Below are 11,973 nucleotides of genomic sequence, written 5' to 3'. Positions count from 1 at the left end.
GCTCGGGCTCGCGCTCGCGCCGCCTGCGCCCGCGCTTGCCGCGCCCCGTCTCCTCCGCGGGGACCTCCTCCGTCACTTTCTCCTTCTTCTGTACCACACCGTTACATTTTAGACCATTACACAACAGGGTGATGTCATAGACGCCGTCATGCAATACACGGAGTGATTTGATGTGATGCGATGTGCTGTGTTGTGCGTGTCGTGACACTATGTTTCGTGTGTTGCATAATATCATTGTTCATAGTGTTCACATAACAACTTGGTTTAATTAAATATTTACAATTTTGAAGACCATGGTTGATTATGGCCTAAATCCTCATAGGAGCTAATATTAAGCGTCAGAGACAATGCTACCCTGACGTTGATATTCTACCAACACCACTTGAGGGCAGAAGATACTAAAAATATGACGATTTTGTTACAAATGAAGGTATGATGATACCTTGGGGTACTTCCAGCTCTTGAAGGGATGCGCAGCGATCTTGTTGAGGCGCACGGTGATGGTCTCCTTGCCGTCCAGCTTCGTCTGCTCCGCGATGTGGCAGACTATGTTGTCGAACGCCTGGCCGGGCGTCACGCCGAACCTGGACACATTTAAAATTTTAATTTCTTTGTACTTTATCTCCAATTAGAATAATAACGATCTATTTACTAACCTAACTTTTCTTATCATTTAGTGATGAATGAAAATTAAGCTAGTCACCTGGAACCAGCCTAATTCTCTTCTTATCCTCTTTGGCTAAGTAGAATATATAGGATGGATTGGTAATAAATACAAATTATAATGCGTACAGGTCAGATTTCATAACCAGCCGGTGCACCCGCACCCCTTGACCGACATAAAAAATATATAATAGAATCAATAATTACAATAAAGTTTTCAATGACACTACATTGAAAACTTTATTGTAATTTACTTTTCTTACTTTTCTCGCCACACCAATTCATCCAGGAACTGTTGTATGATCTGGCGGGACAGTAGCGAGAGCGTATTCTGGAACATTCTGGGCACGATCCTGCGCAAGTACTCCATGATGTTCGCGTTTGTGTGCTTCTGCGGCTGGTCTGCATGTGATGAAGACTGGAGTACGTTCTTGAAGCCCATGCTGACTAACGTGCTCTTGTCCACCGTCAGGTCGGTGAGGATGACGGACGAGGGATGCACCCAGTTGGAGAGAGGTTCCAGAATTTTCTGGAAACGCTTCTTGTAGTTTTTTTCGTATTCTGCTAGCGGTTCCACTGCACGCAATCGGATCTGAAACATCATTAAAGATTAAAACTCCATATAAACAAGAATATACACCTTCCAAGTCAGAGACCCATACCCTAACTACTATAACTATTATTTGCCTTGACACTTACCAATTTCTCCACAGGATCCAGTACTCCCAACACTTCCACCTTAACCTGTCGTTGAGTGCCGTCGTGGCTGGTGGTGCCGAGAGAGATCACACCAACTTCCACCTTCCTGCCCGAGCCGCCAAGTAGCCCCATGTGCTGGTGTGTCGCCGACGTACATACAGCTCGTAGCCATGTGAATAGCCCTTTCACGTACAGATTGTCCACTTTAACCCATTGGACAACATTCTGAACATTGGTCTGGCAGGCCCAGTGGTAGATGAGCTTCAACAGAACGCTCGGCGGGAAGGTGGCGCCCTCGAAAATGGAGCTCGAGAATACGGACACAAATCTGGTCGGGCAACACTCGGATATCCACACATAGCCACCAGAATACGGGAATTTCGATACATCAGAATACATTCCTGAAAATTATATGATAACATAACTAAAACTTTGTCATTAAAAGTAAACTTTTTATTTTTGCCTTTGAGGAGCATCTGCAGTATATCGCAGCTACTATATCACATTAGCATTAATAGATTCTGAACTAGAAAATAAAGACTGTGTAAAACGAAAGTCTGAGCTGATCTATTACCCAAATTAGCTTATACAAATCGAAGGAAGCGGCAGCACATACCCAACTTGAGCTTGTTCCCTACGTGTATGGCGCACCACTGCTCAGAGCGTACGAGCCCCTGCTGTATGAGCCACTCGGTGAACTTCATGGGCGTGTGCACGAGCACCGACTTCACCTTGGTGTCGAGCGCGGCGCGGTCCGACGTGGGGCCCTCCTTGGAGCGCAGGTAGGGCCGCGCCACCACCACCAGCGACGGGAACGTCTTGCCTGCAAAAATATCAAAAATATCACAAATATTCACATCACCACATTAAATGACACTAATTTATAGATATTATCCCACATGCTATCATACCTTGAAGCTTATTGAATGAAACTTCTCTGGAATCAGCCACATTCTTGTTGGAATCTTCTTTAGTCAAATCTACAATAGCTGTAGTCTTGGCAGTGGTGCCAGTGAGTAAGCCTCCAATAGCTGTAGCCTCTGAGGGACGTACATTTGTCACCACACTGTGGACATCTGCAAGCATTGTAATATATTATTTATATTATTATAAATAGGGTACAATATGGTTTTTAGGTAAGTAAATTTGTAATTGTATCATCTTCTGAACAAACAAAAAGTATGAGTTTAGTGCAAAAAAGCAGACATACAGTATAGTGGACGACTTTGGTTTAATGTTGTGTAGTGTTCTATAATTGTATTTAAGATAATTTTATTAACGTTTACTTAACATCAATCTTATAACAAAATTTTAATATCCAAATCCAATCTCTCCTTTTAGCTACATAACTCTAGGAGAAAGATTACACACAAATTTTAGTAACATATACATATACACTCACTAGATGGAGCCAGAGTTTTATCCTTGGTCTTGGTAACTTCCTTACTATCTTTTTCATTCTCTTTCTTCTTGTCTTTATCTTTCTTTTTCTTTTTACTTGAGCGAGTTTCAGGCGATTTAGTTCTGTCCGGAGAGTAATCATAATCATCGTCTCTGTTTCTCTTAGCAGCGCGACCTATGAGACACAATAAAAATACACTCAAAATAACGAATAATTTACAAAACATCAAATCAATATATTTCTTCCTTGGCTGCTAACAAACAATATGAAACTGATGAGGATGTTTTGAAACTGGTTGTCATTTTTTTATCGAAAAAACAAAACATAAACAAGTGCAACTGGAGTGGAATGAATGCATTATATTATGTTTTAAAATATAACTAATCAAGATAAGTATGTACGAAATGGAATTAATTTTGTACATTACCTCTTTTTCCTTTTGTTTCCTTCGAAATGGACATAGACCGAGATCTTGATCTAATGATTTCACCACTTTGCCTCTCAAGATCTTTAAGTACGGGCTGCCTAAAAATAACAATTAAAGAACTTAAATGTGCAACTACAGGCACTAAAACATAACAAACCTTTACTTATAATAACAGTAGCTTCTGCTCACAGCTTCACTTGCATACAAATGGTAAATCTAAATCATTCTCAAATCCACCTGAAGGCACACAAAAAATTCAGCAAACAAACAAAAAACTACATACTTCCCAAGCAGTTGATAAGCGGTGAACTGATCACCATTGTAAACAATCTTCCCCCCTGTATCCTTAACAATATCATCCAGCTTATTTTGAATGTTTTTATATTCTTCATCTGCATTTTTATAAGCTTGCAGTTGGACTTCAGATAACTCTTCTTCCCAACAGTCCATTTCCAGAGTGGGTACATCAGGACCAAAGTAAGTCCTTTTATAGAGATCAGCCTCTATGATCTCTGCTTGGGGTGGCATAGGAAGAGTCTCCTAGAAAAGATATGCAGAAATATAAATTTTTTCTGTTCACAGAATGACTACTTCTTATACTTCAAGCCAATTACTACTAGCGCCTAGGAGCTGTGCTTTAATTATTTATACACAATGAGAGATGCATGTATAATAAATATTCAAATATGAAAGCTATACATTATAAATATTGTTTGGCTTGGTATATTATTATCTTATCAATTATTATTTACATCCATACCTCGGTATCCGTTTTTACTTTTTTCAGCTTCATTTTGTTTACTCATTCGTAGGTATTAGTATTTTCTTAAGAGTTGTTATACAATATATATTTCACTGATTGAGAGTCGTATAAAAGAAACTATACATGCAGTAATAATAAAAATATAACTTATATTATGCCGAAGCCCGAAACTTGAAAGACGCTATTTCTCGACTTAGACAGATGACACTTCACACTTGCCAAATAAGATTGTTTTTTTTTTTACTCTATTATGACAATGAGCAAAGTAATTTTGGCTTAAAACTGCCTTTGTGTCTATATCTATACCTATATATTAAAAAATATTGCTGTTCGTTAGCCTCGCTCTAACGAAAACTCGAGGTTGGCTTTGCTGATCTAGCTGAATTTTGTTTGTCATAGGCCAAGGAAGGTTTATACAATAACAGACACAAAAAATTCCTTACGTCTGGTTGTGTGATATGAAGTTTCCCGGACTATATAGTTAAGTATTGTATTATTTATACAAAAAAATAATAGGTGTTCATTAGACTTGCTGTACCTTAGTAATGTCTTGACTAATTTTGATAAATTTGGTTTTGATGTATTCATAATAGTTCAGAGGAATTAAAAGGTAAAAAAGATAAGGAAAAATATTCTATGACGATCTGCGCTGGGTCAAACTCAAACTCAAACATTTATTCATACAACTAGACTTCCAATAGAAACACTTTTGAATCGTCATGTTACACAGTTATAACATCTACCACCGCTTCGGAAGACAGTTTCTACAGAGAAGAGCCGGCAAGAAACTCTGTAGTTGCTCTTTTAAATAGCTAGTTTCTACATAATTAACTTAGTACAGTATTTCCTTTACTAAAATGATGACCAAGGAAAATAAACGTTATAATTACCGACTTATCCTGATTTAATGATGGATGGATTCTAAAAAAAAAAAAGTTTTTTTTGTTTTTTAAATGGCAACTTCTAATTCTATATAATGACGGATTCTGCCTTCCCTATGTCTATGGTTGTTAGATTTTAATTGACATTTCTCAACAAACAAAAAAATGACAGTCATAAAGTGGTCATAAATTGATAAATTGTTGAAAGCCAAATAAGTATGAAATATTTATACAATATTTAATTGAAATAAAATAAGCAGACATGGAGGCTGTACCGAAATTGTCATTTCTTAGCTTTGAATTAAAGATAAGCCCGGAGAATACGCATTTTGGACCTAAACTTAAACAGGTATGTTTCAAGAATAGACCATTGTAAAGTGTAAATTTGTTCCACTTTCTGCAGTTGATGAACTTGATCTTTATAGTATATAGCGGAGGCCTATCGAGAAGATCCTGACAGTTATGGCAATGAAATTCATCAATTGGAAGGGCTGCGCTCCGCTGCAGTGCGACCTACTATTGACGCAGCAGGTCTTAAAGCTCTTAACAAATACTTTTGTCAGCTTCGAGCCATGCAAAGCCGATTTCCAATGGCTAAAGGTCAACCAGCCGCCTGTCCTTTTGCTTGGTAAGTGAAGTTTAATTAGATTAGCATATTATTGATTTTCTTCATTTGTATTTTATGCTTTAATCACGATTTATACCTACAACTATAAATTCTTATAGGATTACTATTGTAACCGTTCGTTTTGCAGGAAAGATTTGTATGCGAATATGAATTGTTCATTATCTGACATAAGATTTGAGATGGCATGTATACTGTATAACATTGGAGCACTTCACACACAACTCGCGGCATCCGAGGCTCGCGCCACTGCGGACAGCTTAAAGGCAGCTTGCCAGCACTTTCAAAATGCAGCTTGGGCTTTTCAATATCTAAGGGAACAGTATCCTCAACCATCAGGAGCTGATGTCTCATCGGAAATCCTGAAACTGTTGCAGGAGATTTGTTTTGCTCAAGCACAAGAATGTATATTGGATAAAAGCAGACAAGACACAAGAAAATCTAGTGTTATTGGTATGATTCCAAAATAAACTAACAATATTATCTTACTACACAAAGTAAAATATCATCTACAAGATCATACAACAGCAATTTATATTTATGTCAATACATTTATTATTCAAATATTCTCACAATTAATACAGTCTTGTGCAATATATCTGTTTTATATATAAATAAAATCTTATTTGTTACACAACTAACTCTTAAACAGATGAATAGATTATATATTATAATTTCTGGTTTGTTGCATTTATGTTCTAGGAAATGTCAGCCTCAAATCACACTTTTTCTTTGTAAGCATACATTTAATGACTAAGATGTAAGATGATTGAGATAAGAAATTTAAATTTCAGGTGCTGTTGCAACACAAGTGTTACATTTTTACAAAAATTCACTAGCGATCCTGGGTCCGTCCACAGGCACAGACAACATCCATGAGATCATAGGCACCAAGCTGTATAATACCTGGTATCGCAACCTGTCTTTTAAGGCTTCGTATATTGGATGCATAGTGGCTTTGTATCAGGGTTTGTATTCATTGAATGTAATCTTTACATCTATGATAATAAAATTTAATTTATTATCTTTCAAAATATTTAAAATTACATATTTATTAATTTATTGTTGAATATGTCTTTCAGGAATCAATGCTGAAGAGCAGCAAAAAATGGGAGAACGAGTTGCATATTACCAACAAGCTGTTGACAAATTGAATGAAGCTCGGAAGCTAGCAAAGTACATTGAACCTGTACAGGCTACACAGGAGGCACTGACATTCACAAATGATATAGTGGAGGGGAAAAGAAAAGCTGCAAAGAATGAGAATGAGTTCATTTATCACGAGGAAGTGCCTGAGAAGGACATGTTGACAGAGCTGAAGCCCGTGTGCCTGGTTAAGGCAGTTGCTATTAATTTCAATGACCCAGAGGTAAGATGTCATTGAAAAGCATGTCATTGAAATTTTATAAGTTTGACAATAACACAACATACACATCTATACTGTATGTCAATAATATATGTGAAGTTATAAACAAATCAATGTATTCTAGAAAGGATTTAGCTTTTATTATATTATTTTGTAATCTCTCTAGGTGTCAGGACAAGATATATTCTCACGGCTAGTGCCGATGGGAGCTCATGAAGCCTCATCTTTGTATTCAGAGGAGAAAGCCAAGCTACTGCGGCATGTGGTCAGCCAAGTGGAGGCCAAGAATGTGGAGCTCACAGAGTTTATGTCTTCCTTGCAATTGGATCAACTGGATGTACTTGATACAGAACAAAAGTAAGCTAATTTTAATAGTCTATACCAAATTTCATTGCAATCGGTTCAGTAGTTTTTGCGTGAAAGAGGAACAAACACACACACATCCTTACAAACTTTCGCATTCATAATATTAGTAGGATAAAATAGGATATTAGTAGGATTACTCTTGAATTTTGGTAACAATTGGCTCAGTAATTTAAAAATAATCAAACCTGAACATATTGATTACCCAATAAAAGTGTCTGAATGTGAATTATATATACTCTTTATAAAAATTTCACTTTCTAAACCTGAGTTTAAATCCCTTTGCGTCTTTGCTAATTTCAAATTAAATATATTTATTTTAGAGATTGATGACACATGTCTTGTTTTAGGTTTTCTTTATGTTAGAAAGTCTTTATCTCATAATGATTCATGCCACTCTATCAGTAGATATGTGTCGTGAGTTATCATTTATTGACCAGGGCTTTGTTTACAAAACACTCATAAAATTAATATAAATGTGCATTTTGAAATATAAGTAATTATAAAACTAAAATAACCAAAAATCTTTTTAAATCGATGATGATTACATTATTTTTATTTACTTGGTTTCCGCGGCTTCGCTGCCCTAGTCAGACGAAAATATAGACAATCTCAGGTTATACCCACATTGTTCCCATTCCTGTGGGATTTCCATCATTTAAACTATCCTATGGCCTTTCACGGGACTCAATGTATTTCAGTACATATTATATACTAGTTGCGGGCCCGTGACTCCGACTGGCTAATCATTTATGGTAATTTTAATAATATACACTTCTCTATGTTGTAAGTTGGATCAAACTGTATATGGTGTGCAAATTTGTTTAAAATCGGTTTAGGGGTCAACAATGTGCCAGATAATTTATATTTATTAAGATGTATAAGATATGATTAAATTATTTCATTATCATCATTATTTTAATACATTTATTTCTTGATTCTACATGAAACTGTGGGACACTAATGAAACTATAATTAGTTGATAAGGAAAATTATACCTTATTTGAATTATTTTAGAATACCGCAAGAGATTGTGGACCGATGTGCAGCCATGAATGCCAAGACTGAGATGATCACCACCCTAGTGGACTCTATGAACAGTCTCGCCGAAGTGATCAGCGATGTGGAGCATGCTTTGGCAGAAATTAAGGCTGATATAGAGGTAGTCATTTGGGAAAGTGGAGTTGTTATAGATATGTGATATTTCATAAATCAACTTTTATACTTAGTATGCATAAGTTATACTAGTGGTCCACCCTGGCCCTTCGCCCTTGGTACATATACAACCAATAGCCTTCCACAATAAATGGGCTTAATCTAACACTGAGAATTATTCAAATTGGACCAGTAGTTTCTGAGATTATTGCATTCAAACAAACAAACTCTTCAGCTTTATAATATAAGTATAGATTATGTGATTTGATTCGATTCCGCACCGGGGCGGGGCCGCAGGAGGAGCGGCAGCTGGAGCGGCAGCACGCGCAGGCGCTGGCGGCGGGCGCGCGGCCGCCGTCGCTGGTGCAGACGGAGCTGGCGCGCGAGCTGCACAAGTACGGCGAGGCGCACGCGCGCACGGCCGACAGCAACCTCGTGCTGCACAAGGCCGTGGCGCTGCACCTGGCCAACCTGCGCCTGCTGGCCCAGCCGCTGGACCGCCTGCGCGCCGCCGTGCCCAGCCCGCACGACATCGGTGCCTATCGTTATATATTTATTCTTTCGATAATAGTTTCGTTACCTCGACGCACGTGTAAATTTAATTTGCAAAAACGTGTGTCGGCAGAGGGGCTGGACCGCAGCACGATGGCGGAGATGCGGCGCGTGGTGGGCAAGGCGCGCGAGATGCAGCAGCAGCGGGCGGCGCTGCTGGCGGAGCTGCGCGACGAGCTGGCCGCCGACGACGTCACCGCCAAGCTGCTGGCCGACCCCACGCTGTCGCACGAGGACCTCTTCCGCCGCCAGCTCGACCAGCACACGCCCAAGGTGCACTTGCATACAAACATACGCATACACACTCACTCGATTACGCTCAATCACACGTACGCACACGCACGCTCACACACACACACACTCTCACGCACTCACACGTATTCAACGCATTTACGAGCATTCGCTGCACTAACGTCGATGTTTTAATGTTGATGCGCAGGTGAAGATAATAGAGCAGAACCTGTCGGCGCAGGAGAACATCATCAACCGGCTCACGTCGCTGTACGCCGCGTACGGCGACTCGCGCCGCCTGCTCGCCGACGTGCTGCGCCGCCGCGACGCCATGCTCAGCGGTAGGATGCGCACGCGCACATTTGTTACACTTTCATTGCAATTCATTCTTTTACAAGCTGTTACTGATATTAGATTTTCATTAAAAGTATACAATTAACGATATGCCCGCGTGTGTGTCGAGCAGCGCTGATCACGTCGTACGACAGCTGGGGCGAGCTGGTGGGCAAGTGCCGCAAGGGGCTGGAGTTCTACCGCAAGCTGCAGCACAACCTGGGCGGGCTGCGCACGCGCCTGCGCGCCGCGCGCCACGTGCAGCGCGACGAGCGGCACCTCGCCGACAGCGCGCCCTCCGGCCCCGCCGCCGCGACCCCCGCCAACCCCGCCGCGACCCCCGCCAACCCCCCCGACACCAGCGACACTGCCGGTACGAGAGTTTGAGTGTTGCTTCTGTATTGGTCACAATTTTACATGATTTTTTGTTTTCAACCTTTTGATTAACTATTTAAAATGTAAAGTAAACAAATTTAATGATCATCTTTGAACATTTAGTAGATGTTAGTAGGAGTATAACATTTGTCATAGACCAGTGTTGTCCTTGACTATTCTTGAATTCCACTGCTCGCTGTTAATTTTCTTTTTAATATTGCGCTTAAAGGTCCCGTATTAACGAGCAAGGTCGGTCCGGTGCCAACTGGCGCCGCCCCCAAACTGAAGGACTACCTACCCTACATGAAAAACAGAACCCTGGCCAGAAACATGCCGCCGCAAGGTAGACATCATAGCGATGGACATTATTCAACAAAATAGTTCATATTAAAGTATAACTTATTCAAGAATTCTTAAACATTCAAAAATAAATATATTGATTATATCATACTTACGTTAAATAAAATGCATGATAGAACAAAATTTCTCCTCAGCCCCCGTGGATCTTCAACCGGACTCTTCGTACCCAGACCCGATTTACCCCACATCCATTCGACCTAACCCCGTCGGCTCTGAAGGTAAGTTATGGGATATTATTAAGAAAATTATGATTAATATTAAATTAATAGAGCATTTTAAATTATTTTTGTATAATTTTACAGCCACCGACCTTGCTCAGCCGCATCTGCCTGACGGTGTCACGCCTAACGTGGCTTATATGCGATATCCACCCGCCTACATGTCGACCGAAAATGACCCCTATGCTGCTGCTAAATATGGATACAGCGCCCATAAGGGATTAAATAAACCTGAAGAAATAAACCCGCAGAATTACAATTATGCTGCCTATTCACAGCCTCAGTTTCCGACGTCGATGCCGGAACAACAAAGCTATGCCCACCCATACCAAGCCGCACCTCAGAGTGCTCCCATGCCAGATGCACAGAATACAACCATGTATAACCCGGGGCAACCAAACGTGCCGGAAAATCCTTACGCAGCCACATACAACCCGTACATGGCGAGCCAGGTCAGCTCGGCCGCGGATATGACGTCATATCATGCCAATCAAGACTTGAGTGCAAATTTTTCCCAAATGCACGTTTCGACGCCAAAATCAGATCCCATGAGCAACTTCAGTGGCGAATATTCGCAAACGTACTTCAGCGTGCACTACCCGCCCACCTCCTCCAACGTGGCCACCTACAGCCACGCCGCGCAAAACAACAACACTAACAGCACCACGCAGCTCTCCACCGACTACAGCATGAACTACCCCTACTCAGCCGAAGGCAATCAATACGGCCAAAATGTCCCCAGTCAACCTACTTTCGCACAAGAGGTGCCGAATTCATATCCAAGTTATTCTCAAGCTCAGCAAAATCCAAGCGGACACCCGTCCGCGTCCACCGCCGCTCCCAATACTTATCAACCATATCAAAATGTCCCAAACGCTTCCAACGTTTATTCGCCCACGTCCGACTTTAATTCTGGGAACAGTTTTACCAACACCTCCAACACTAACACGTACGCATCTGCTAGTGTCCCAAATCCTAATATGAGCGCGCCCACTTCGTTGCCGTATCAAAATATAAACACGTCTAACTCGATATCGAATGTATCGAATCCTTACAGTGTGAACCAGCAGTACGCCTTCACCGCCGGGTTCGATAACTTATCCCAGGGATACGTGTACACCAACGCCGATACTTCCGGCACTTCGACGACCAACGCCAGCACCACCGCTTTTAGCACTGGACAAGGTTACAGCCTGCCGACCGATTCTGCCAACTATATAAATCCGGCCCTCTCTCAAATCGACGCCTATGATAAGCCTATCAAGTCGCACGCCAAAGGAGAAGCTCTATCCGCTCCGCCAATCTCGAGCTATCAAAGTTTCAACACGAACGTGCCCGTGAACTACATCCCAGAACAAACTGTTCCGCCGACCTACAATGAACAGAACAACCCGGGCTACGGGCAAACTTATCAGAACCACCCGGGCTACACTTACAACGCGTGCACGGGAAACTACGATTATAGTTACGGATCTCAAAATTCGTTCAACAATTACGGACAACAAACACAACAGACCATTGACCCTCAGGCGATGAATCAGAATCAGCAAAATTGGAACG

The 11,973-nt window shown here is 40.9% G+C and overlaps 2 protein-coding genes across 2 annotated transcripts in view; one reads left to right on the top strand and one right to left on the bottom strand.

Moving 5' to 3' along the window:
- Window position 1: 1 nt before the first annotated feature.
- On the bottom strand, window positions 2-4,172 carry LOC119828582 (the record flags this gene model as incomplete). The annotated part of the gene is made up of 10 exons (XM_038350825.1): window positions 3,952-4,172; window positions 3,475-3,731; window positions 3,192-3,289; window positions 2,765-2,938; window positions 2,274-2,438; window positions 1,979-2,185; window positions 1,363-1,763; window positions 927-1,255; window positions 443-584; window positions 2-88 (listed from the first exon to the last, which is right to left on the bottom strand). Coding segments are annotated over exons 1-10 (1,893 nt in total), but the record flags the coding sequence as incomplete, so codon positions are not given.
- An 803-nt stretch (window positions 4,173-4,975) lies between these two features.
- The window catches only part of LOC119828499 (tyrosine-protein phosphatase non-receptor type 23-like), a 14,047-nt gene continuing 7,049 nt past the window's right edge, over window positions 4,976-11,973 (top strand). Inside the window, exons 1-14 of the mRNA XM_038350705.1 lie at window positions 4,976-5,184; window positions 5,261-5,463; window positions 5,591-5,913; window positions 6,255-6,428; window positions 6,543-6,829; window positions 6,993-7,183; window positions 8,207-8,351; window positions 8,642-8,879; window positions 8,970-9,169; window positions 9,336-9,468; window positions 9,594-9,833; window positions 10,065-10,178; window positions 10,330-10,413; window positions 10,498-11,969. Of these exons, the coding sequence (XP_038206633.1) occupies window positions 5,098-5,184; window positions 5,261-5,463; window positions 5,591-5,913; window positions 6,255-6,428; window positions 6,543-6,829; window positions 6,993-7,183; window positions 8,207-8,351; window positions 8,642-8,879; window positions 8,970-9,169; window positions 9,336-9,468; window positions 9,594-9,833; window positions 10,065-10,178; window positions 10,330-10,413; window positions 10,498-11,969 (3,891 nt within the window). The 5' untranslated portion in view covers window positions 4,976-5,097. The remainder of the gene's footprint in view (window positions 5,185-5,260; window positions 5,464-5,590; window positions 5,914-6,254; window positions 6,429-6,542; window positions 6,830-6,992; window positions 7,184-8,206; window positions 8,352-8,641; window positions 8,880-8,969; window positions 9,170-9,335; window positions 9,469-9,593; window positions 9,834-10,064; window positions 10,179-10,329; window positions 10,414-10,497; window positions 11,970-11,973) is intronic.

Source organism: Zerene cesonia, chromosome 1 (assembly GCF_012273895.1).
Source record: "Zerene cesonia ecotype Mississippi chromosome 1, Zerene_cesonia_1.1, whole genome shotgun sequence".
Classification (NCBI taxonomy): Eukaryota; Metazoa; Arthropoda; class Insecta; order Lepidoptera; family Pieridae; genus Zerene; species Zerene cesonia.
This window is presented reverse-complemented; position numbering and strand designations above follow the sequence as displayed.